At 34.9% G+C, this 27,817-nt stretch overlaps 2 protein-coding genes across 3 annotated transcripts in view; both read left to right on the plus strand.

Annotated features, from left to right (window-relative positions):
• The window catches only part of LOC136038007 (uncharacterized), a 64,773-nt gene extending 57,134 nt beyond the window's left edge, over positions 1 to 7,639 (plus strand). For both annotated transcript variants that reach the window (XM_065720940.1, XM_065720930.1), the window contains exon 3: positions 3,634 to 7,639. In XM_065720940.1, the coding sequence (XP_065577012.1) occupies positions 3,634 to 3,874 (241 nt within the window). In that variant the 3' untranslated portion in view covers positions 3,875 to 7,639. The remainder of the gene's footprint in view (positions 1 to 3,633) is intronic.
• A 7,686-nt stretch (positions 7,640 to 15,325) lies between these two features.
• The window catches only part of LOC136038017 (glucosamine-6-phosphate isomerase-like), a 30,341-nt gene continuing 17,849 nt past the window's right edge, over positions 15,326 to 27,817 (plus strand). The window contains exons 1-3 of the mRNA XM_065720953.1: positions 15,326 to 15,540; positions 23,260 to 23,361; positions 25,019 to 25,201. Coding sequence (XP_065577025.1) covers positions 15,417 to 15,540; positions 23,260 to 23,361; positions 25,019 to 25,201 — 409 coding nt within the window. The 5' untranslated portion in view covers positions 15,326 to 15,416. The remainder of the gene's footprint in view (positions 15,541 to 23,259; positions 23,362 to 25,018; positions 25,202 to 27,817) is intronic.

Genomic DNA, 27,817 nt, shown 5'->3' on the forward strand with positions numbered 1-27,817 from the left:
TTGTTTTTTTTTTTTTTTTTTTTTTTTTTTTTTTTTTTTTTTTTTTTTTTTTTTTTTTTTTGGTTAGTTGTCGTTACCTTTCATAAGTTGAATTATATTCAGGCCTGGTGGGGTGATTGTTCACCTAAACAGGTTTTGTTATATTTGTCGTTGATAAATAAACCCTTTCTTCCTTGAAAAAAAGAAATGTTCAGAGAATGTTGAGAGGGGTATTACACTTGAAGACGCTATGTGCATACAATCGTCAATGGGCGTAATTTCAACATGTCAAACAGCTAAAATTGTTAAGTTTAAAACTTCCATGAAATGTTTATTGGGATGTTGAACTAAATCTAAAGAGGTTGTCAAAATGCATGTCTCCAATGTTTAAGGAATAGTTAGGGTAATTTCGAAGATCACACTGCCTTTCCATGACGAAAGTAAAACAGTTCAAAATAGGGATGATACCTTTTTATTGACAGTGAATAGATATAAAATTATTTAACTGGATATTTCGAACACATATACAGTGTTCATCATCAGCAGTAAAAACTGGGATCATCAGCAGTTTTAGCAGTTATATAGTTAAAGCTACCACACAATGTTGAATAGGATGTTAAACTTAATAAAAATACTATACATCCCGTTTGCCAAAAGCGCGTATCTGCAATATCCTAGGAACGGTTAATGTTATTTAATTTAAACTATAAGAGGGTGTTGAAATAAAGAACAAGACAGTAATTATAGCCTATAAATTAGAATCGGGTATTTCAATTCTTAAGCCGAAGACAAGAAAAACTGATGAAGTGTTCATTATATTAACCAATAGTAAAATTTTTGGCAACAAAAAACGAACAGAAATTAGTTTGCTATTGTATGCAAATATACCCAAAATACCCAATTTCCTTAGATACATAGTTACTGGACCTTTCAACTAAGCTGAATAAAATGACTATCTTAAAGTTTTATTGAATGTGTTTGGAAAATGAATGGGCTTGGGATGTGGACTGCAATGCCTCCTATAACTTTTGACTATTAAAAATGACACTTGAACTTTTAATTTCCAATTGAATTAGCTCCTTTAAAAATTTCAATGATATTATTATCTATGATAGTGCTCCGCATCCTGTGACATTGCTTATATGCCCTTTTGAAAAACTGCATGCATATAGTCTTTTTGTTTAATTGAAACTCCTCTAAACTTTCTCTAAAAGTTTCACCTTAATGCCCTTAACGTCATTAGTAATAGCAATCGTCGTAGTAGAATTAATACTATACGCTTAGTGCCTTCTAGCTAGTTCAAAATCCACCACAGCTTACCCTGAAAGGTCTAACTTAATAATTTAACCGTTCTTGAGACAAATCTGTGTCACCCTTTTGTCAATCTAAATACTCATAGTTCGTTTTGATTTAGTCCAATATCCGCCTAAATATTCCTTGAAATTTCTCCTTAATACCCTTACCTTGCGTAGCAGCAATAGTGAAACGCTAGAACAATGAAACGCTGAAAGTTTCAACTGAATACCATAAACCGTTCGTGAAGTATTGCTGATTATTTCCTTACAACCTTTATGCGCACAGTGGGTTTTTCAATATTCCCCAAAATTTTCACCTTACTACCTTTAGGTTTAGTAGCAGTAGTAGATAATCCAGTAGTAATAGTAGCAACAGTAGAACTAATAGTAGTGGCCTTAGCTTTAGTAGCAGTATTGATAGTAACAGCAGTAGTAATAGTAGTAGCAGCATTAGTACTAGTAGTAGAATGAGTTGAAGCAGTAGCATTAGGATGGAAGTATTGTCCTTTCGTTATTCACTATCCCCCACAACGCGCCCTGTAAGTTCCAACTTTACGCGCCAAAGTGTTCCTAAGATATTGCTCATACACCCTTTCGACAAACTGCATACATATGGCGTGCTGTCATTCAGTTCACTCCCCCCCTCAGTTTCAATAGAAGTAGTATTTGGAGTAATTGTGGTAGAAGTTGTTGTTGCTGTTGTAATAGCAATAATATTAGTAGCACGTAAATGGTCGTTGACTTTAACAACATTCTTGGTATTTACGCAATATTAGAACCAGGTTTAGAATGACATAATAGGGTCTAGTTTTTTCATTATATCCGGTCGTGCTCTTTTAAATAACCGGTTTATCTAAACAACTTGCATTTTTGCTTATGTAATTCTCTTGTGTGTATGTGTGTGTTACTTACATTTGATTTTACTTTAACTATATCTCGGTTCTCCAATTAATGCACAGGACGTTGTTTATTTTGTGGGTTTCCATAATTCGTCGATTTATTTTTCTTCAAAGGTTTATTAAAAATTAAAAATATAGCCATCTTCAAATTAAAGCAGATACAGCATAATTATAAACATTTTGTACATACCCTAGGGTTATATATTGGCTTTTATTCATAAACTAACATGTTGGGCCCCATTATGGAGAGGGGGCTGAAATACAATTAGAAAATTTTCCTTTCAGTACTATAAGGTAAGACCCCTAGTACTAGAATATAGGTGATTAGTAGGGCTTGCGTGTGTAGCAAAATAAATAAATAAAATACTTAATTAAATTAAGGAAAATTTACTTTTTGCAAGTTGTGCTGCTAAAGGTTGGCAGCTTTTGGAATTCAGTCGAATTCGCTACTGGCAGTTTTGGAACTTTTTTCATACCTGGGCTTATGGACGAATGGACGGTACCTAGAGGCAGCTTAATCTATGAAATAGAGGGATCATACCAATATTGTTTATGTTCCGGTTTAAAAAACGGCACTTTACTGAGGCGTGTCTTGTTACGAGAAAAAATTAAGTTTTAACGTTACTTTCAAATGAGTTTTTATTTTTTATCATTCAGTAGTGCCCCGATAGGGTCAATCATAGTAAAAAAAAAAGAAAAAAAAAATCAACCTCTTCCACGAAAAAAAAAATACAACATTTTTTTTTGTGAGTATGAAGTCAACACCTCAGTCTATAACGTTTTCAGACATGTTGAATTTAATGGTGTGTCATCCAGATCAATCCCTTCTGAAGGCTCTCCCCTTGTTTTATGCAAATTTTCTTATCTGGGCTCGAATTTTCATAGTCTATTGATTTTTTTGTATTATGAATCAGAATGAATACAGATTCTTATGATGCATATATTGTTATATAACTTCACAATTTTAAGTCTTAATGTCTTTTGAAACGGTTTCATTCTAAAACATATCCACATAATATTCCAGTTAATTCCATTTCCTTCCTAAATATGTGTGTCTATAAACTGAGAGGGTGCCCATTTTGACAAAATCACATGCACCAAGGGGCACGTACCAAGCGTTGTGAAAACCGTGTCAAGCGTGAAGGAAGTGTCTGCAACACACGTGGTGTCCTTAGATATGCAACAGGTGGCGGAAAGTGGGTGCCCGTCACTTTTAACATGAATTGTGTGATTTTAAAATGTATTCTCTCTCCAGCGCTCTCTCCTGCTCTCTCTCTCTCTCTCTCTCTCTCTCTCTCTCTCTCTCTCTCTCTCTCTCTCTCTCTCTCTCTCTCTCTCTCTCTCTCTCTCTCTCTCTCTCTGTTTCTTTCTTTCTCTCTCTCTCTCAGCCATTGTAGTTTATATGCTATTGTATTTGCAAAGGGCAATTGAAAAATTCATGCGCGTTTTTTACTTTACAGCCAACACGGTTTCACACACGATGGCACAGAATCTGAATATGGCTCCGTTGGTGGCAGCCCACCCGAGTCCCCGACCCCAAGTTTGAAATCAGCTAAAAGTACTTTCGACATTGACAGGAGTCGGCCTGGTTCATTTGCATCAATTAATTCTTTAGGCAGCTCCTACGGGAGTGCTCGTTCTCATGTTTCTCGAAAGTCAAGAGCAACTATAGCCTCTTTCAAAAGTGCCTTAGAAGAATGATTTTTACATATTAAGTGGTGGTTATGTCAACATAAAGTTTTCGTTGAGGTTCGCAGGGAAAGTATGTGCTTTTATTTTCAGAGAAAAACCCATCGATTCTTGACAATTCTTAATTCGGGTCGAAATCTAATTTTCTATAGCAAAATCGATGAACATTTGACTAAAAATACAAAAGATACATAAGGATGGTGAAAAATCCTATGACTCGGGATGTCAAATAATGTCCCAGAGCAAGACGACCCTTTATCGTGCCGCGTTACATGTCATATGTGGTTACACGAATGACAATCAAGACAAAGAATGCCGTTCCGGATAAGTCTGATAAGACTCTACCCCTAACTTCTGAACCGAAACCTCGTTATTGTAGAATCTGTTTGCAGTTTCACTTTCAACCTGGTATACCTCGGGTAGCTACCAAAAAGTTAGACCTCGGGGTCTTATTGAGGGTTGCCACCTGAAAAACAGTCGTACTAAAATGATATTTGTTTCTTTTAATGCTTTTTCACAGTGAGATTTTACTTATACCTTAGCTAGCTAGCACTATTTGAGCTAATCAGAACTTTTTATCAAATTTTTCAACCAATCAGAAAATTATCTGAAAAAGCCGATTGGCTGAAACTAACGCAAGGTAGGCTAAAACTTAGTATTTGTAAAACTCGTTGTGAATTAAATAAATGCGAGTAAAGTCTTATAATACAAATTTGTTATAGCTAGGTCACGATGTGAACCTAAACTTTACAGACTAAAAAATATCAGTAGACTTAGACGTTTTAATTCAGAAAATGATGTTGTGTTTTAAAATCTGGAATTGGCGTTGGAACGTTTTTTTGGAGGGAAGTTATGGCAACCCTATACCGAAGTTGACTTCTGATATGCCTTAAAATAATGATGTGTATAATTGTGTATAATTTTAGTAACCCTAACTAAGAGAAATGTATGTTACGTGCATCTTAAGTGTAATCAAACCATTGTTTGATTGTTGCTTAAAATATTCATATTTGCAAGAAAAAACAATTGTTATGAAGAAAATACTTATTATTGTAATCGACAGATATGAGTGCAACTTCTGTGCGTTTATTAAGTTTTAGGTCTGCTGTGCAACTTTTGGTATGGTATTTTTTCTGCAATTCGAGGGTTTTAATGTTTCAATGTAAGATATGAAGGGGGACCCACTTTAAAAATTTGTGTGCACCAGGTGGCGCGTGTCAATCGAGGTGGAGCTCTGAGGCACATGTGGCGTTCTAAGCTCTACACTAGGTGGTGGAAAGTAGGTGCCCCCTCGGTAAGAAGAGAATTTCGCTATAATTCAATAGATGAGATTTAACTTTAGTCATTTATGAAATCATATCTGAAAAGCCAGTTTAGATCATTCGTTAAGAAAAATTCTAAGAACTACTGTAATTCTGAATTGGTGAATGGATAGATCTGTGACTGAAGCCGTGCTTTCATAATGGCTTTTTAAGCAAAGTTGCCCCGGGCTTTTTGACTTTTTTTGGGTGCTCTCGTCTCCCCCGGTATTTATAAGGCTCGTACGCCGAACCGGGCGCATTTGAAGTGGCCTTTTTAGGAAACATCAAATCTGGTGAACGAAAATTTGTTTTGACTCGGCCTGAAAAAGTCACAATGAAGACAACTCTTGATGAATCCAATGGCATAAATACGCTGCCCTTTTTGTTCAGCTCATGGACTTGCCCAGAGTCAGGGCCTTGGGACACTGCCTCTCCTCCGGGTGCTTCTTATTCAAATTATGAAGCGATATTTTTTATCATTGCCCTCCCTCCCCCCCCCCAAAAAAAAGCCCAGCGTACATGTCTTCTTCAGATATGCTGTATGTTCAACCCTATCTAGGTTCTATAACTTCTTTTATAGCTACGAAAAGTGATAATTAATTCTGAAAGTGAAAACAATAGTGATTTTTATAATGGTTTAGACTGTTTAATTCAGTTGTTTGTCATTTCCCTGTCATTTCCCGGTATTGTATTTTATTGTGTTTTAATTTTGGTTTCGAAAGAGGAAGTTGTTTGTAGTGGTAAAATGATTTAAGTGATTGTTGGTTTGATTAATGCACGTAATTAACATACCAAAAGAGGCATTCTAAGACGGAGAATATTAACCAGATTTTTTTCTGGAATTTGCATGGGCATTTTTACCGTTGGACACGTGTACAAAAACATTTCGTACAAGTAACTGTTCAAATAGGAATAAATCCTTTTATTAGACAATGAAAAACAATGACAATGATGACAGTTGCTGTGTATGTGGTCGAAATATCCAGAATTATTGTCATTGTTTTTATTGTCTAATAAAAGGACGTTTCCCTATTTGAAGTATTTCTTGTGCGTCTTGAAAGGCAGTGTGATCTTCGAAAATACCGAAAACATTTCAGGATGGAGTTAAATTAAAAAATGACACAAAAGCTGATGAATTACATGAAAAGTACAAAAAGTTATTGGTCAGATCTGTAAAAACTTGAGATGTATCAAAAGGGTAGCTGTAAAGCTATCAAAAATGGCTTTAAGTTTTATTCAGTGAATTGAAATTGTTTGGAATAGGTACATGTTGAAAGTGTGTTTGGAACCCTCCTCCTCACGATATCCAAATATTTTTCAGAATTTATCCCTCTCCCTTTTACCAAAATGGATCCCAGCATGCGTGACAGCCTTGAGAACACTGATGATTTTTCCTATGAAATTAGATACAACAGATACATTAGAAATCACAATATTTCAGGTTTTTTTGTGAAAAAGTTTAAACATTGTAAAAAAAAAGTGTAATTCCTACTCCTTTTAATATGCAACACCTTATTAGTCACTTGTGTGTCACAGTGGCAACAGTTATTCAATAATTGGTATGCTAACATGTATAAAGTTTATACAAGTGCAAAATCAATAAATATCCCTTTGGTTTTTTTACTGTTGTTGACAAGAAGTTATATGCGCACATCAGATGTTCGAAGGTTTTAAAAGTATGATAAGGGCCGGATCTAGGGGGGTATAGGGGACAAGCGTCCCTTGGGGCAAACACGGAGAGCCTCAAAACAAGCTTAAACTGTAATATTTTTGGGCAAAAATTGTAATATATACAGTATTGATGGTGCCGCAAGGGGTGACAAAGTCCACATTTGCCCCCCCCTCCCGAGAAAAAAACTAAGTCCGGCTTTGTGTATGACACAAAACAATTTTGATACCTAAAGTTTTATTTTCAAATTATTTCTAAAGTCTTGTGATAGATATAACCTGTGAGAGATTGGATGCCTAGACTTTTACATGTGCTATATCTCCAAATATCCAGAGAAGTAGTTCTTAACCAGGGAAGTATATGGTCTTGACCTTGGGTCCCGGGATTTACAAAGATGTGGCCAATTTCACTTATAAGAAAACAACAGAACATTTTATAACCTAAGCTAATGAATAAAATACTTTCTTTCAGAAGAGTAGGGCGTTACATTTTCGTAATGTCAGGAATTAATCCAAGGTAGCGAAGGGGTTATCAGAATTTTAAAGATGCATGGGTCGAGTTCGGCCAAATGTATTTGGAAAGAAAAAAAAACTATTTACTAAGTTGTTTCTGGGCTATGTATAGGATTAACGAATTATTAGTTTGTATGAAATAGTTCAGTTGCAATGTTATCTTTTTTAAGAAGAAGATAAAACAACAAGTGTAGCCTAGGCTATTTCAGCTGCGTTAATCCAAAACGTGATCCGTAACGCTTTTAGTCAATGTTATAGTTAAAATCACTTTATTAAAAGAAATATGTTCGACTGACTGGTTTATTCCGCTTTCTTGTATCTTAGTTCCGGGTATTTTAAGTGGCTCGTGTCGAAAAACATTATTTCCTTTTCACGAGTGCCATAGGAGCTGAAGTTTGGAGCTTTTGATATAATCTGTTTTTTTTTCGTTTTTTTTTATTATTGTAAGCCCAGACAAAAGACTGTCTTGCACAAACAGCTATTTGCCAACAACAATCAGAATATCTGATACTGTCAATCAATTCTATTCGCTCTCTTGTAAAATTTACGTTTTGTGACATATCTCCTTTTGAATTAGGGCAACCAATATTTCGCCTTGTTGTGAATTTTATTCAGGTCATAGAAGGTGTCAAATTATAGTTATTTTAGCGTTTAGACTATATTTTTTGCGTGAATATCCTTTAAGCTATCATTTTGCATAAATACAAAGTGCTATTATTAGTTTTGATTTGATCTCGAATTTTTTGTTCTGTATATTATTGGTTTTTGTGCCAAGTATTGTAACTTAAGCTTAATAAATACTCAAAAAAAATTCTTGTAGATTTAAGAATTATAATCATCACAACGGTTTTAAATACGTAAAAATGCCCTGAATTCCTAATCTGCTGCAAGGTCATAGACCCTATTGACATAGAATCCAAGTTCTCTTAGGGTATGAATCGAGGCTTGTACCTCAGCGGTAAATTTTGAAAAATAATTATTCGTTATTTTCTGCCTGTACTTGGAAATGCTGAAAAACCGTTGGAAAGGAGATATGAAGCAAATCAATTAGTTAAACGAAGCTTTAATGTAAATGTCTAGAAATATTATCCCGCAATAAGAAGAGATGTAGGCCTTTCACCCTGCAACACCCTTTTTCAAGCTTCATCTGAACGAAGTGGGATGAGAGACTAATTCCTTCCCTCCCTCATTCTCCTTTCCTTCCTATTTTAGAATTTGAATCGATGGCAACTTGGTCCTCTTTGGGGCAAAATCGTATGTTTTTACCACAAAATGACAGAGAATGCCACTTTTCGGTGGAACTGTATCTTTGGTCATTTAAAAAAAGCGCTACAACTTTACCTACAACCTGTACAACCTTTTGTTGTTCAGTTGTACAACCTACAACCCTTTCCAAGGGTTTTTCCGCTGCAAGACCAACGCAAGGATATTCGTAGTCAAGAAGCGTTGTTAATCATAGAATAGACTAAGTGCGATTTTGTCTTCAGCAGTTTCTTAATTTGTTTAATATTTCAAGAGTTTCACTAAAAAGAACTATACTACAAAAACTTTTAGTGTTATCAGTGCTTTGAGAAAAAAAAATTCTCATTTAGTTGCATTTGATTTAAATAATATCATTTTCGATTTTTATGTTCTGTATCCCTAAATGAAATACTTACAATTACCAAAATATCTGTTACATTCTAAAATCCTTTTATTGATAAAGTGACTACAAATTGGGTGTGGCCTACATCTCCTGATGAATGTGCTGCGATTGAGATTAACTCCAGACCACTTCTAGATTTGAATATTTAGACTGTATGCTTCAAAGGTTGTTGCGGGATCGGCGTTAGGCTGCTGCCAGATTTTCCTCCGCCTACTTCGACTAATCGCTTAGAAGTTTAAGTATATCTTTTAAGTTTTGAACTGGGGCCCAATCTTTTTCTGAATTTACCACTACTTCCACGAAAGCACTAGTAAAATTTTGGCGTAAAGAGTGGGTGGTAGAGGAGGTGGAAGCTTATACATATTATTGAATCGTCTATAATTTACAAGCACATCGAAACCTGACGTTATTAATAAAAACAAAAACACATGTTCATATGAGATTGAAGTGTGATGTTAAAACTTTAAAATAACACAAATTACCGTAAATTCGAGAGGACTGACAACCCCTCCCCCCATTCTCTAGCTTTTTACGCTAAAGTTTACCTTGCGCTTTAATAAAACCTAATTAGAAAGAGATAAAAATAGCCTGTTGCTTATTCTCGTATTTTATTTTCGTATTCTGTAAAAAAAGGATCAGAAAATTTTTCTGTATCTAAATAGTACACGTTAGCAACACTGAATTTTTTTTTTCAATAGTACGAGTTCAAGATTGACGTCAAAAGTAGAGGGTTGCGGGTCATGATCGCTCTAGGAAATTTTACCAGAGTGAGGGTAAATTTCGTATTTAGGGATTTTGTCGTGATACAGCCGATGTCGGGTGTAATCCCTCACATTAGGGGTAATATGTGTCCTTTGTAAGTCTTATTGACTTTATTTTCATTTCTAGGACCAGTGGGTTGATATGTTACCCCTAGGAAAAGCGAAAAAAAAAACACGAAAAAGAAAAACAAATAAACACGCATCCGTGATCTTTCTTCTGGCCAAAAAAAATAGACAATTCCACATTGTTGCAGATAAGAGGTTGAAACCTCTTAAAAAAGGCTGTCTCATTCGCTGAATCTGTTGGTGTGATTTTCATTAATATTTCGTCGACTGTTAGGGTTTTTCTTCCCCTTTTTGGGAAATAAGGGAAATTTTCTCAGGCAGGTACCTTTTTATGTGTATTACTAAACTTTATGAAACTTATATTTTTGAAATCAGCATAATAAGAAAATTATTTCAATCTATCTACCGATATAAAAATTCCGATTTTTAGAGTTTCGGTTACTATTGAGCCGCGTCGCTCCTTACTTATAGTTTGTTTCCCCGAACTACTTGATAAAAAAGCTTCTTGAAGATTCTTGGCGCGTAACAGGTACAAATACAGGGACGCTGGCGATTGGTGGCCCACCAATTCTTTCAAATTAGTGAAAATATAGGATTTGTGGAGGTACGGGACTGTCTCGGATCAACTCCTTTTCCTCCTACATAAGTGCCTATCTCTACATCAATGAATGAAAGAACAAATATAATGACATGAGATCTCAATAATATCGTTGCGTATTGAATGCAGCCTTTAGGATTTGGTAGTGAAAAAAATTTATATAGATAAATATTTAAAATAGTTGCTCAAAATTCGAGTAATAAAATTACGAGAAAAATTGACGGTACGTAACCACAAGCCTACCTTTAGGCTTTGCTGCGGAAAATAAACCAAGGATATTAAAAGAACTTTGGCGACATTTTTTCAACATTCCTAAGGTTGTTGTACTTCATTGGTTTGGCTGAACTTTTTTTTTCTTATCAAATAGTTCGCGGTATAGTCTTAAAAAAAAATTCTTATAACAATATAAGCTTCAAAAGAATCTCCTTTTTATGCAAAATGTGACACATTTTAGAAACTTGGGACTTAATAGGGCAAAAAAGACATGTTTTGTAAATTTATGACCTAAAATGAAACATTCCCCAACTGGATATATCTTTTGATAAAAAAAATGTCATTTTACCAAAGTAGAGCTTTTTCTCTTTTTTTACTATCCAGGTTTAGACAGAGATTTCGTAAGTAAAAGATTTTTTCCAAAGTAAGGGATTTACATGTTTATACGAGTTTCGGGCTTTAAAACATATTTGCGTCCTCATTTTGTTGTTCTTCGATAATTATTGGAATTTCCACTTTTACTTCACGTATACTCTGAACCACTTTGGTACAAGATAGCCATCGTACTTCAATATAGTACAAAAGTGAGGCGCGTAAGTAGCTCCCATACCATTACACAGCTTTGTAGATACTCTAACTCATAACAGACTGTTTTTATGTAGTTCATAAATTTTGTTATTTTTGTAAAAACGTCTTTAAGTTCATCCCTACTATTTCCAAACAGTTCTTGGTAACGAACTGTAAGTAAGGAGCGATTCCGCCCAATAGTAACCGAAACTTTAAGAAACACGGTATTGGTAACAATAGATACATCAAAAGAATTGAATTTGGATACTTATTCAAAATATGTAAAATTCATCGAATTCAATGGTACCCATCAAAAGTTACGAGTCTGAGATAATTTGCCCAATTATTCAGGGAACTAAAGGGGGGATGCCCACAAAAAATCAAGGGAACTAAATGACACCATCGGATTCAACATACCAGAGAACTCTACTGTAAAGGTTTCAAACTTCTATGAACAAAAATGTGGAATTTTGCATTTTTTTTTACTGGAAAAAAGATCACAGGTGTGTATTTATTTTTTGTTATTTTTTCCCAGCGGTGATCGTATCGAATCAGTGATCGTAGAAAATGGCGAGAGGAAAAGGCTGTCATTCTGTGCTGATCTCAAGAAATGTGCAGATTCTGACCCGGTTTCTTTCTTGTTTAAAATACTAGAACGATTTGATGGTCATCAGTTAAACGTTTCCCATTTGGGTGAATTCACGATGAAAATGCCTATCCTACCACATTCTACTGCTTTTGCCGAGAGGGTCTTTTCAGCTGTCAATTTAAACAAAACAAAATTCAGAAATAAACTCGGCTTTACTATTCTTAATGGTATTATGGGTGCTAAACGAGTCGTCGAGTTTTTATCCAAGGACTGAAAACTCGCCATGGGCATGGTGGCACGCCCCAACTGGTTAAATACTGGGAAAGGATACAGAAAATCTTTAACTGTGAGTGCTGCCGTGACTTCTAACACAGATAGATAAAGATGGCGTTATCTAGATCTTTAAGGGGATTTAAAAAATAGCGAAAGAGATGGTCTCTATTGTACCATTTGTGGGGATGTATAGAATTAGACCTTACAAGGTGAGTGAAGGATCCTTTAAAGGTATTTTGGAGAAAATATTGTTTTAATATTAAAATCTCTAGTATGTGTTAGACCATAACTCCCAAAGTCACTTCTTTGATCACTCTCGATTTAAAAACAATTTTCCTACTGTATTGCTTCTAGGGCTAGCGTATATTAGGGAAGGGGTACAGGAGCGATCCTCCCCTCCATCGAGATCTTCATCAAAGAGAAAAGAAGAATTTCTATGCAATTTCTATGCAAAATTTCTATCGACTGATTCAAATGCCTGTTCATAACATAAAACTTACAAATAAAGTGGTTTGATGACTGATGCACTTCTCAATTTTTATTCTAATAGTAAAATTTTGGTCGAAGAATCTCCTTCCCCTTCCTAAAACTACACTTCTGTTTTCTTAAAATGTTGCGTGTTTAATCATCTTTAAGCATAAGAAATATCATCACACAAAGTAATTTAATTCCTACGGAAACCAGTCTAATTTCTCTATAATTGCCACACTTCTTTATCACCTTTTTTATGGAAGTGTTAACTGAAGTTTTACTAAAATCGATAGGTAATTCTATCTCAATATTTGCAACCACTATATTCAAAACTCATTTACTTCACTATCATCACCTAGGGCATTATTAGAACAGTTTCTAACTCCTCGTAAAATAAATCTTCGCTTTGCTTCCAAATCGTCGACAATTTTTTTTATTTTTTATATTTTTTTATTAAATATCACCAAAAAACGGTTGGTTATATATTAAATCAACGAAAAAAGCTTTTAACGTACATTTCTTAGTTAAAATAATATCGTGCAATGCTCTTATTTGACTCAGCCTTGCGGATTTCAACACCCCTTCTTGCCCGTCTCGTCAGGCCTTGGGGTGATAATTGTTTAAATATTTCATGTTGATTAAACGTTGTATCATATAGTCCTCATAATGAACATCATAAATGAGAACTTTGTATCATGTAGTCCTCATAATGAACATCCTAAATGAGGCTATTTCAAAACTTTACTTTGGGTGAGGGTCCTTCTCCATCCCTAATAAGCCCTTGATTAAGATATCATTGATTTTTTCGATACAAGAGTATAGGAAAGTTAAACTTAGAAGAGTAGAACCAAACGCTATTGTCGAAAACGACAACTATCACAAACGACAACTACCATTTGATAATTATGTTTAACCCCGACCTGCAGTATATTTGTTCTTTCAGGTGCGTTAAATGGCAGGGGAGAGTAAAGCAGCCGAAATTTCATCCCCAACGGGCATACCAGCTTAAAGTCAACTAGTCTGCTAGTTCTGCCAATATTTGGTGCTAATGTATTATTTATCTTCCTCTGAAGAAAACCATAAATTCTGAAGACAACTTTTTAAAAATCTAAAATACTTCCTTGTGTTATTCCTAAGAGCCCTTCTTTTTACTTTATCCCCCGCACCCTAATGTACAAATACAAACCCCAAATTATATATTCTCCATGCATTTTCCGTTTCTTGATTTCATCGACGTGGCTTCTTTGCTGTTGAGTCTATTTGAAAAAAAGAGCGACGTGTGTATAGAAAATTTAGAATCTTGGGTATATATTACTATCGAGCCGTTACTATTGAGCCGGGTCGCCCCTTACTACAGTTCGTTACCACGAACTGTTTGAAAAAGAGCGACGTGTGTACAGAGAATTTAGAATCTTGGGAAAAAAGAGCGACGCTGAGCCTGATGGTGTAATTTTCGTTAAGATTATATGACTTTAGGGGGGGGGGTTTCCCCCTATTTTCTAAAATGAGGCAAATTTTCTCAGGGTTGTAACTTTTGATGGGTATAACTGATCTTGATGAAACTTATATGTTTAAAATCAGCATTTAACTGCGATTCTTTTGATGTAACTATTGGTATCAAAATTCCGTTTTTTAGAGTTTCGGTTACTATTGAGCCGAGTCACTCCTTACTACAGTTTGTTACCACGAACTGTTTGAAAAAGAGTGACGTGTGTACAGACAATTTAGAATCTTGGGTATATATATTTTCCCATTATGAAGAAGGGTATAAATTAAAGTGAAGCGCTTTTTCTGAATGATATAAGCAAGTATTTTAGAATTGTATAAGTTGTTTTCTGAATTTTATAGTGTTCCCTTTTAACATGTCCTAACTGCGGACTAATACCTACTTTTATGACACAGAGATTATCCAACGTCACCAAAGGGTAGTACCCTTTGAAGGGAGGAGGCGTGGAGGTAGGTTCTTCGTAATATCTTCCCGAGAGAACATTCAGACTCCGAATACCTTTTTCAGCGTTTCATTCGCCTAACTCGGCCACTTTCCAAGACAGCAAAAAGTAACTAAACTTGGTTTTTCTTCTCCCTGATTTTCTTTCTTGGGAATTTTCTTTGGTACTTGTCTGTTAAACGGAACACACTCAAGAATTACGCTGTCTAAGATCTGACAAGAACCGGTTTGCCTCTCTGGAATCAGTTACGAATTGCTTATATTGAGTGAGAAAACTACGATATAGGTATTAAGTATTTATTATTTAGAGGTGGTTAGGGGTTAGGTTAGGTGTTTAATATAGTATTTTCTGCGCGGCCTGCTTTCCATAATTTTTTATCGTAGTTTTCATAATTTTGTTTCTAAAGTATTATATTATCATCATGTTTTGGTATATTTCATTCGGATTAACCAAACTTTTCTTAGATGTGTTTCGTTTAACAAACAAGTACGTTTTCTTTTACTAGAAAACTTCTCCCTGATCAGAATTTATTTATGAGGAGGGGCTATATTGGTGTTAGGGGCAGACTTAGTTTATTCTTGAAAATAAAAAATGTTGATAAAATATCACTCACAGAGAAATTTTAGTTTTGTTACTATTATATAGTGCGTCCTATTATCGATTTTTATTTTTTACGGAAGTCACCAGACTGTCAGCGGTTTTTAACGCTCATCTCCCCTTGTTATCACCACATATCAAGTCTTCCCAACCTCTTTATCTTGGATTAGAAACCATTTCATATTTATTGCTCTCATTAAACTGATTAACAGTAATGCGATAAGATATTTTGCTATGAGAGTTTTTGGCACGGTAAGCAATTGGATAATTCAACAGAACGAGTTTTCTGAATACTTTCACTAAGAGTTATCAGCAAACTTTTAGTAATTTTTGGACTGTTAGAATGAAAATTCTTATTTTAGATACGGCAGAAAAAGTGGGAGATTATGCAGCAAGACATGTTATTAAAAGGATTCAAGAAACTAAACCTACAGAAGATAACCCTTTTGTTCTTGGATTGCCAACAGGTTTGTAAGAAAAATTAATGAGGCATTTGTTAATTATTCTGAACACACTGAAGAATTGTGATCTGTAAGATCTGACAAAAATCGGTCTAGCTACCTGTATTTTGAGACAATTAGATTAGGCTCAGTGGAAAAACTATGTTGTAGGTATATTTTAATTAACTACTTAATATATAGACTTGGAATTCTGGTTAGGTTATGTTAGGTATTTAATATAATCCATTCTGAGCGGCCTGTTTTCCATAATTTTCTGCTGTTGTTCCCATAATTTTCTTTAAAAAACATTATATTTTCATCATATTTTGGTATATTTCATTAGGATTAAAGTAACTTTACGTCTTGAGTGTGTTCTGTATAATTAATAAGTACCATTAATTATGAAAGTTTTTATTAAAGTACAAGACATCAACTTAAGTACATTTTTGCCCCCCCCCCGCCCTAAGTCTATTCACACCTGAAAACCTTAACCTTCTAAAATTATTCTTTTGGTTATTTAAAAATTATGAAGTTTCAATGGCATTACTACATCTTAGTCAGTGTTGTCAAATTGAACCAAGAAATTAGATCAGCAAAATTAATTATCTAAATTTGATAGCTTTTTTTGTCCGTATAACTTTCAACTATAACAATCTGTCTATTCCTAAAAACAACTAAATCTTCAAAGGAAAAGTACACCGGTAATAAAGCACAATGAGATATGAGATATAGATTTATTAAGAAAAGAAAACAAACATTATTCGCCATTCGCCTGCCAAGAAAGGCAATAAGCTTGTAAGGGCAAGCGAGGTTATCACCCTCAGCTAATTAAAACCACATTCATATCACGCTATTCAATACAAAAGAAACTTAACTGATATGAAGGAAGAAAGGAAAAAAAGAGAAAGAGGAAAAAGACAAGAAGAAGACAGAAAAAAATTAACAGAAACAAAAATTAACAGCAGGCAAATCAGGGAAATGTCTTGAATAGAATGACAACCTGGAACGGGCCTTACATCAAAATTATTCACGAGATAAAAGAAACTTCTTTACCCGTGACTTGAAAGCCGGAAGACTAGGCACATTTTTCACACCCTCGGGCAAAATATTCCAAACATGGGGACCATAATGGCGAATCACAAAAGATGCCCGAGTAGTACTCCTAAACTCATGGGTTAAGTTATCAGCTTTTCTTGCATTATGATCATGACGGCCTCTATTAAAAGTAAAAAGATTTTCAAAAGCAGGGGTGAGCAGGCGATTCAAGTATTTAAAAATGGGAGAATAGATATAGGTCTTCGATTCGATGGGTCATCTTTTTTCCCTCCTTTATGAATAGGAACCACTCTTGCAATTTTTAGTGCTTGCGGGAAGACTCCATGATCCAGAGAAAGGTTGATGAGGTGCGTCAAGACAGGTAAGACACTCGTTTTTGCGGCTTTTATGAGTTTCAGTGAAAACTCATCCATCCCACTAGAACTCGACTTCATGGTAGCCAGGAATTGTGCCACTTCCCGTTCCAAACATCTTGCAAATTCAAAGGAATTCTCACTAGCAGGCTGTCTTTCAAAAACAGATCCAAAACTCACAGATGTGCGTAAGCTAGCCCGCGCTTGATCGCAAAGTCTTTTTCCTTCATTTGCAAAATAATCACACAGAAATTCAGCTATGTGTTGGGAATTAGTAAGATGACCTTCCGTCGTCTCCATGGCTCTCACCTCCTTCCTACTGTGAAACTTACCCAAAAGTTTATTTATTGTTTTCCATGTATTTTTCATATTCCCTTGATTTTCATGAAATTCATTTTGGAAATGAAGTTTTTGAGCTTTCCGTTTTACTGAATTTAAAATATTCCGAAACTTTTTGAATTTTATAAAATTATCATTTGAACGATCCTTTAAATAATTCACATAAAGTTGGTTTTTCTGCTTTATTGAAACTAGAATGGCTTTTGTTATCCATGGTTTCTTAGGAAAATTTCTATTATGGTTGATTCTTCGTAAGGGACATGTTTCATTCATTACATTAGTCACTATCTCACTGAAGAGGTCATATGCTGCATTTGGACACTTGTCCTCTATTACACGCGAAAAATTCGTTTCATCCATCTTATTTGCAAAACTGTTTAGGTTTTTACTTTTCATTTCACGGTAAAACGATGCCCTTGCACACCGTTTATTTTCCTTTGACTGATTCAGCTTTATTTTACTTATTATAACAAGGTGATCCGACCCGTCAGACACAATCACATTTGCTTGGGATCTTTCAAGTAATCCACCATTAACGAGGAAATTATCAATTATGGTGGCCGAAAGATGCGAAATCCGAGTTGGAATAGTTACAAGAGGAAAACTATCATGTGACACCATCATATTAACAAAATCTGAGATATTCGATTTTTTTAGTAAATCAATATTAAAATCTCCCATCATAAATTTATTTTTATTTTCATTTTCAATATAAATACTAATAATATTAATTATAATAATAATAATTTATGTGTGCCATTTATACATACAAAAGATGAACACAGAAGAGTATGAAAAGAAAACTGAAAAATATAAAATTATACTTCTAATGAAAATAAGTAAATCATATTTTTTTTTGCACATAACTTAAAAAACCACTCACAAAACATGACCCATAAATATTAACATAACTAATAAAGATGACTCATAAAGCAGCACCCATAGACATAACGCATAGGTATCTATTTTATTAAAGAAATGACGCCAAAACTGTTTTTCCATTAAATGAGACAATTAAGGGGAAAATTTATTCTATTTTCGTCTAAGAAATTGGTCGTATTGTTGATCCATTTTAACAGTAATATCAAATATTCCGAATTTTCGTATAATATACCTATTTTTGAACCATAGTGGAATCCCAAGAAAATATTTACGAAACCGGAAAAAGTAAATGCGGATACGCTTTTTATCACTTTTACTCAAAAACTTCAAAAATGGAACAATGAAAAATAAAAGAGGGGTAAACGTTGAATTGTAAATTGTAGCAAGTGTTTGTTTATCAAAACGACTTTTCACCTTGACTAGCAGGCCATATATTTTCCTAAGTTTTCCCAATGCAGACGATAACACCAACTCCCGCGTAGCTTTAATTGACGGACCAAAAGGCAACCCAAGGTAATTAATGGAATCTTTACTGAGAATATCAGTGATCCCACCCTAATTGAATGATGCTGGATATCACTTTTACTATTCGCCACTAGGAATTCTGTTTTAGAAGGTTCAATCTCTAATCCTGTCTCTCGTAGATGTGAGTGTGATACATTAATTGCATTCTGCATTGATATTAAATTATCCGAGAACAACAAAATATCATCAGCATACGACAAGTGGCTAATTTCGATACCAGAGAAGGAAGCAAAGTGAAGTTCTATAAGTAACTTTAAATATTCTAAAATGATTACTTATATCATACGTAAAAGTAAATTTTTCTTTACTTTGTCTCCCCCCCCCCCATTCCCTCTCCGCTGATTTGCAAATATAAAGCCAAATGTATATATTTCCCCCGCTTTTTTTCATTTCTTGAAATCATCAAGGCTAAGGCAAAATACTACTACTGCTACTGCTAACAAATCACAGCTGCAACAAGCTGCCTGAGGCCAACACAGCTACGTACGCTCCTCATCCAGTCCAGCCTCTCTCCTTACACCCTCCCAGGAAGACTCCATTTCCTTTAAATCTTTCTTTATGGCATCCTCCTATCCCAGACGAGGACCACCTGCTTTCCGTTTAGCCTTAGACCGTTGGCCGAAAAGGACAATCTTCGGCAACCTTTCTTTCATTTTAGCCATAGAAAGCGGAATTGAACCACATTTTTCCTATAGCCTACTGTTTGAAATACGGTCAGTCACTGTTTGATACTACCAAAGTACGTGAAGCCGCCCACCTGATCAATTTTTTCGTTACCCAACGTCACCTTTTCATCTTCACTTATTCCTAGCATTAGTGACTTAGTCTTCTTAACATTAATGTTCAAACCTATTCTAGCACCCTGAACTCGCAAAAACCTCTACAAAATTCATTCATTTTGCTCACACTTTCATCTAGGATGCTTAAATCATCAGTATAATCTACGTCCAGGAGAGTTTTTCCTCCCCATTTAATTCCGTGGTCTCCCATTGAATTTCCTGTGCTCCTTAAGACGAAGTCCATTAAAATGATCCATATAAAAAGGATAGAACACAGCCCTGCTTAACTCCTGATTTAATACAAAAGCAGCTGCTAACCTCATTTCCTACCTTAACCGTAGCAGCATTATTCTCGTTTATAGCACTAATCACTTTAATGTATTTGTCTGGTATACCGTACAAGGATAAGACCTCAGCCAAAGCTCTTCGATCAACAGAATTGAACGCTTGCTCATTATCTGTAAAACTGAGGACCAAAGGTGTTCGACAACTAAATTACTTCTAAATTATTAACCAAAGAGTGGATATTTGGTCGAAACATCCTCTACCTTTTCTAAAACCCCACTGTTCTTCTCTTAAAACTTTCTCTGCAGCATCTCTCAGTCTAAAAAGTATCATATTACTAAGTAATTTGTTACCTACAGAGACCAGATTAATGCCTCGATAATTAGACACTCATTCTTATCATTCTTCATCAGGTTTCACCCTTTCTTCATTCTTCATCATTCTTATCAGGTTTTCCTAAAATGTTTACGTACTTCTCCTTTTTCAAAAATCATATTCATAATCTTTAGTAACTTACTTCTAACCACAGAGCCACCGTACTTAAGAAACTCATTTGCCACACTATCAGCATATGGAGCCTTATTATTTTTTAACCCTTTTAGTACTGTTGCTAATTCTTCCTCACAAAACAAATCTTCCTTCGCATCCAAGGTATCACAAACTTTTTTATTTTCCTCTATATCTTTTCCTGCAACTGTAACTTGGTTTAGTACATTCTCAAAACATTCCGCCCATCTCTTTTTAACCCTTTCCTTATCACTAATTGTGGCCCCGTTCCTATCTTCAACGTGGATAAGTCCGGATTGACTACTCCCTCTCAATTGATTAACATGCCAGTACAATATTTTAGTATTATGCCGTCTAGCTGCATCTTCCAGATCCTCGGCAATTTTATCCGTGACCTCCAATTCACAACTCCTTAGTTCATATTTTAATGCTTTCTCCACTTTCTCTGCATTCCTTTTGTTTTCATATGATTTATCACTCGGATAATTCTTGTACAAACCCCTTATCCTCTCTATTAAACATGAAGCTTTTTTACTAATATTCCTAGCTGCAGTCTTAACTTTAGTTCCCTAAGACATCATCATCAACTTCACAAATTGTTTTTCTAAAATTATTCCAACTATCTTCCACATTGTCAAGTTTTAAACTCTCAAGTTTAGTATTCAACTGTTCCTGGAAAGTTTCTCTCAAATTTTCATCCTGGAGTCTACCGACATCGTAACTTCCCGGAGGTACTTACCCTTCCAAAATTTCAGCTTTAAATTAACCCTAGATACTACTAGATGCTAATCTTTACTTTTAACATCAATAAAAGCACTCCTATATACCCTAGTATCTTGTAGGAAATATATAATCTGGTCTGTATTTTTGCACATTTGGGGAGGGGACTAGGGGTAAAGTAAAATGATGTGCTTTTAGGAATGATATAAGTAAGTACTTTAGTGTTTTTAAAATTTATATAATGCTTCAAACAGTTCGCAGTAGCGAACTGTATATAAGGAGCGATGCGGCTCAATAGTAACAAAAACTCTAAAAAACAGAGTCTTGACAATAATAGATACCTACAAAGAATCAAAGTTTGATGCTTAATCAAAATATACAAGATTCATCAGGTTTAATATTACTATTACCTGTCAAAAGCTACGAAAGCCCGAGAAAATTTGCCCAGTTTTTGATGTGGAGGGAAACACAAACCAAAACATCAAGTAATCTTAATGAAAATTACCCTCAGAGTGAGCATATAAAAGAACCCTATCGTCGAGCTTTCAAGCTCCTACAAACAAAATACGTAATTTTGCAATTTTTGCCAGAGAAAAAGATCACGGATGTGAGTTTGGTTGTTTTTTTTTCAAGGAAGATTGTATCGAACCAGTAATCCTCAAAGACAGAGAGATGACTCATTTGATCGTAAATCTAAAGTTCTAGTGCACTTTTGAGTGACCAAAAATATTGGAGGGCAGATAACCTTCCTTTCACTTCTTTTCCCCAAAGTCGCCCGATCAAAGTTTTGAGATAGCTGTTTAGTTCAGCATTGTCGAAAGATCTAATAACTATGTCTTTGAGAATGACTTGACCCCCCACAGTACTCGAGGGAAGGGCTACAAGCTATGAGCTTTGCCCGTTGTTTTCATATAGTATTGGCTATTGGAAAGTATAGAGTCAATTGTCGGGGGGTATGGCGGGGGGAGGGGTTATGTGAGAGGATCTGTTTAAGGTAGAATTTTTCGTAGAGGAAGGGATTTTTCCATGGAGGATGAGCCATATATCCCTGCATTATTGAAAAAACGATCAGAAATTAAGTAAAAAAAACAGGTTTTTTCAACTGAAAATAAGAAGCAACATTAATTCTTTCACTGTTCTTTAAGAAAAACGATTCATACACAAGAGCCGTTGAATTTGAATTAGAAGTGTCTTCAAGAATCTTTAAGATCTTTTAGCGTAAAGAGCAAGTGTCGACAAAGGGACAGTCACCTCCTATACAAAATAATTTATGTTAATTTTCAGTTTTAGTGTTGCTCCTTACTTTCAGCTAAAAAAACTGCTGATTCGTTTCATTATTATAGAAAACAAATATCTCATGCCTATTTTGTCTTTCGGAACATGATACCAGGCTGAGAATATCTGATTCATAAGTAAATAATCTGAAATATTCAAAATATAAGGGAAAGACCTTGAACAAAGTAATTTAATTTGCATTTAATATGACAAAATGGTAAGGTGGAGTCGATCTCGTTGAAAACTTTTAGTCACACTATATGCTAGTCAGTGGTAGTCACACTACATATGTAGGAGATATAGTACCTGCAAGTAATACCCTATGGAAAAATAGAAAAAATAGTATCCTAAAAATGAATTTGTATTTTACTTTTGTTTATCCATTCCTTAGGAAACAATCTTTGATTTAAGAGAACCAACCTGGGGCGGAGGTTATCCCGACCCCTACAAAGATCAAAATCATTAAAAATTATAAGAAATGTAAATTTTTCCTGGTAAAGAATTTTTTTTAAACTTCAGGCAACTCATTTAGAAGCTCCGCAAAAACTGATGTGCAAAATATTAAAGGTTGTACCAGGAAGAAAGAAAGGTAGGATCTGCTTTAAACTTGAAAAGCTTGTTTTTAAGCCACATTTTTCCAACTTGTCCGAAAAACTGTGAACAAATCTCTGGGAGAACCCTTTCCCTTGTGTTTATCTTTTTCAAATGGATCCCTCTTTAGGGGTCCACCTGGTTTTAAGGTTGAAACATTTGTAGAAAACAAAAAGGCACATTTTGATTGTGGTTATTTTGGTCCAAAAACTGAACTAATAAAATGGATTTTTAATATTTTAATCTATTTTCAAAATTTTAATTATTACAGAATGAATATTTGTTTTCTAGTTTAGTAGATCATTTTGTCTCTTCACAAAAGCCTTCACAGACTGCAGTCTTAGTGCTCCCAGGTCGGATGGGGTCCAGAGGTCGTATGTGTTTTGTATGCACAGTTTTTCATATTGCAAATAATATTTAGTATTTGATTCCAGGTGGAACTCCATTGGAGATGTATAGAAAACTAATCGAATATCACCAAAAGGGAGAAATAAGCTTCAAAGACGTAATCACATTTAATATGGACGAATATGTAGGTAAGCAATAAGGGGAATCCGACTTACACTGACAAATTAACATTTTTCACTCCCCCTTCTCCTCCCAAACACTTTTCCGTATTTTTCGTATTATGATGATTTCCTTTCTTTTGTGTTGTTCTTTTTCAAGCTTTAACGAATAAAAACCACACTGTTCAAAATACATATCGTTTCAATCGAACTCCAAAAATTAAATTCAAACCGTTTAGAGATTTTGATGCAGAGCGAAGGGGAGTGGAAGTACCACTAACTTTAATACCATGATTAACGTTGAAATATAATTCAAAAGTAAAGTAAAGTGCATGTTTTTAGTAAAGCAAAATGACGCCCAGACTTTTAAAAGGCTTAGGAGACATTAGCCCTATTCCGATTTGTGATAATTTCTGTTTGTTTTAGATTTAACTTGATTATTCATTACTATTTATGTTCGTTTTAGGTTTCATTTGTTTATTGAAATTAACTATGAAAATTAATTATGAAAAAAAAGATCAATTGGTAGTCTTAATACAATTCAAATCAATAGAAGACCTGCATTTGTAGCTAGGGAAAGAATTGAATGGTCTTTTTATTTGTGTTTTGTTCTTCAGAAGCTTGATCGCTTCCGTTAAGGCCAAGCGGAAGTCCAAGCATTTTACTCCCTAGTCAATTCTTTTTTAGGGCAGTAACTCGGTCAAAGACGAAGTTATCATTTTATTTTCGTCGCTTCAACAAGATAAATATGAGAAGATTGAACCTAAGGGGTTTCTCACTCGAAATTACGATTAGGCGCAGGTTATCCTTAGCAAGCAGGTTATCCCTAGCAATTCTTCTTGTAATTACTTATACAGTATAATTTTTTTATATATTTATTAACCGGCAGTTTGGTGTCTGCACGCTACTTATTCTCCAGACTCTGTTTAAACCGGTTAGAACTAACTAATACTTCATTGAAACGCTTAATAACAATCTTAGTGGTTAGTCTCTTGGTCTAATTTATGCATTCTCACGCGTTCCGATTACAGCTGCATCTAGTCTTTTGAAGGGAATTTTGACTTCGGAACACAAAAATGTAAATTATTTGAAGGAACTGCAGCCAGCAAGTATATATTATAAAAAAAGTTTTTGATTGTTGAATAAAATATTTTTGACTCTATTTTTTGATACACCACAACAACAGTGTCAAGTGTAGTAATCTAGAATGCAAACCCGAAACAGGTTTTATAATTATTTTGGAATTATAAAAAAGATAATTGTCGGCTTTAAGATCTGATTAGATCAAAATATTCACCAGATTTTATTTTACATCTGTTAAAATAAAACCACCGAAATCAGTAAATCGGTAACGTCAGGCTACCTCCAAATGTCTAACATTGGAGGTATAGGAAGATTTCTTGAGAGCCCGTCCTGTCTTAAGGTTGTTTCCAAAGGCTAGTTTTTTCTATAGCTTATATAATCTTTTTTTGCCCTGAAGACGGCTTGGCAGAGAACTTGCCTGAAACACTGGGTTTGTTTTCGTCAGTATCCCTGTTTGTTTTGTCTTTCTTTTGTCTTGATTCTTTTCGTCCTTCCTTTTTTGCATGTCACAAAGTGCCAGTGTGGTCTCAGAACTTTTTTACTTTACTGCCATGCAAAAACTTACTTTAACCATTTTCTTACATTAAATATAATTATGTTTTAGGCATACCGGAAAATCATCCTGAATCATACCATCACTATATGTGGGATAATTTCTTTTGTAAAATAGATATAAAGCCAGAAAATGTCCATATATTGAATGGCAATGCAAGCGATCTGACTGAAGAATGTGCCCAGTATGAAGAAAAAATCAACAAGGCTGGAGGAGTAGATTTGTTTGTTGGAGGTAAGTGGTAGATGGGGTTAGCAGTAAGTGGAATAATGCTATAAAACGTAAGTGCTAAAATTAAAGCAGAAGTGAATTTACACATGGGAGATAACTACTCTACAGTTTAAATAAAGACGATAATTATTGATAATTATCAGGGAACTGAGCTAGTTATTTTTGTTTTTTTCTTTAGAGTGAGGGTTGGTATATAAAAAATTGTCATTACGGTCGTGAGTTCCATGGTTCCAAATGCGAATTCTTCGCCATAATCTGTTTTATAGGCTGTTGCTTATGGACGCCAGCAGGGTGGGAGGGGTCACTCCCGAGGAAACAAGAAGACATTAAACGTTGTATATGAATAGGGGACAAGAAATATTACATTTAAACTACGTAAAAGAAAGCTACTGGTGGTGCTTGCCAACCCTCCCCCTCCTACATAAGGGTTAATGTACAATCATATACTACTGTAGATTATCTTGTCAAGCGTGAAATGAAGAAATGAACACGAATGAACTTAGCCAAATGAAGCTTTAAAAGAAATATTTAGATTAACAGTTTATTTTGAAGGAGTAAGTCCATTTTTAGGAACAGATATACCTGAGTGAGGCGTTACTATCTCTCAAACTGAAAAGCTCACCATACAGTTTTTTCGATAAACTGAAATCCATTAACCATCTCAGAATTTTCACAAGATGGGTTTTTTGTACACTATGGGCTGAAATTGCAGTTTTACGCCAAGAAATGACAGAACTTTGTTTCAGTGCAATCTTTTCTGGTTATTCGAAAGATCAGTAGAGCGTTCAATTTCCTTTCTAATGAGCCTACCTCCGATGTTCTAGAACTATTGGTTTGACACGATTATGAAAAAAGGAAAGAAACAATCAAATAAATACGCATCCGTGGATATCATTCTCGGCGAAAATACAAAAGTTCACAAATTTGTAGAGAAGTGCTCGAAATCTCTGCAATAGAATTCTCTTATATAGTGAATCAAATCGCAGGATCAAACAGTTCGTGGTAACGAACTGTAGTAAGGAACGACCCGGCTCAATAGTAACCAAAACTCTAAAAAACGGAATTTGGATACCAATAGCTATATCAAAAGAATCACATTTTAATACTGATTTTAAATATATAAGTTTCATCAAGTTTAGTCTTACCCATCAAAAATTACGAGCCTGAGAAAATTTGTCTTATTTTAGAAAATAGGGGGAAACACACCCTAAAAGTCATGGAATCTTAACGAAAATCACACCGTCAGATTCAGCATATCAGAGAACCCTACTCAATAGGAGTTTCAAGCTCCTATCTACAAAAATGTGGAATTTTGTATTTTTTGCCATAAGGTAGATCACGGATGCGTGTTTATTTGTTTGTTTGTGTTTTTTGTTTGTTTTTTCCCCTGGGGTGATTGGATCGACCCAGTGGTCCTAGAATGTCGCGAGAGGCTCATTCTAACGGAAATGGAAAGTTCTAGTGCCCTTTTCAAGTGACCAAAAAAATGGAGGGCCCCTAGGCCTCCTCCCACACTAATTATTTTCCCAAAGTCATCGGACCAAGATTCTGAGACAGCCATCTTATTCAGCATAGTCAAAAAACCTTATAACTATGTCTTTGGGGACGACTTACTCCCCCATAGTCCCTGTGGGAGGGGCTACAAGTTACAAACTTTGACCAGTGCTTACATATGGTAATAGTTATTGGGAAGTGTACAACCGTTTTCAGGGGGATTTTTTGGTTGGGGGGGGGGAGGAGTTGAGACGAGGGGGATATGTTGGGGGAACTTTCCATAGAGGAATTTGTCATGGGGGAAGAAAATTTCCATGAAGGGAGCGCAGGATTTTTATAGCATTATTTAAAAAAAAAACAATGAAAAAATAAATATGAAAAAGTTTTTTCAACTGAAAGTAAGGAGCAGCATTAAAAATTAAAACGAACAGAAATTATTACGCATATTAAGGGTTTACCTCCTCCTAATACCTCGCTCTTTGCGCTAAAGTATTATTAGTATTTCAACTATTTATTCTACGGCCTTTGTGATTCAGGGGGTCACTCTTAAGGAATTGGGACAAAATTTTAGCTTTAGTTCGAAGAGCGAGGTACTGACGAGGGGGTGAACCCCCTCGAATAAAAACAGGTGAATACAGAAGTTCGTTACGTAAGCTAATTCGTAAGTTAGGTATATCTTTTACTAATAAAAACTTTTGTAAAAAAATTAAAAGTTCTAGTTGCCTTTTAAAGTAACCAAATAGTTGGAGGGCAACTAGGCCTCCTCCCCTGCTTCTTTTTTATCAAAATCATTCGATCAAAACTATGAGAAAGCCATTTAGCAAAAAAAAAATATGCAAGTTTCGTTTTAATTATTCATCTGGGGAGAGCCAAAATCAAAACATACATTAATTCAAAAACGTTCAGACATTAAAAATTAAACTGAAAGTAAGGAGCGACATTAAAACTTAAAACGAACAGAAATTACTTCGTATATGAAAGGAAATGTTCCCTCCTCAACGCCCCACTCTTTACGCCAAAGTTTTTTACCGTTTTAAAAAGTAGAGTCGAGAGAAAGAGTCAAACTTTAGCGTAAAGAGAGGGGTGTTGATGAGGAAGCAGCCCCTTTCATATACGAAGTAATTT

The sequence above is a fragment of the Artemia franciscana genome, chromosome 2, assembly GCF_032884065.1.
Source record: "Artemia franciscana chromosome 2, ASM3288406v1, whole genome shotgun sequence".
Taxonomy (NCBI): domain Eukaryota; kingdom Metazoa; phylum Arthropoda; class Branchiopoda; order Anostraca; family Artemiidae; genus Artemia; species Artemia franciscana.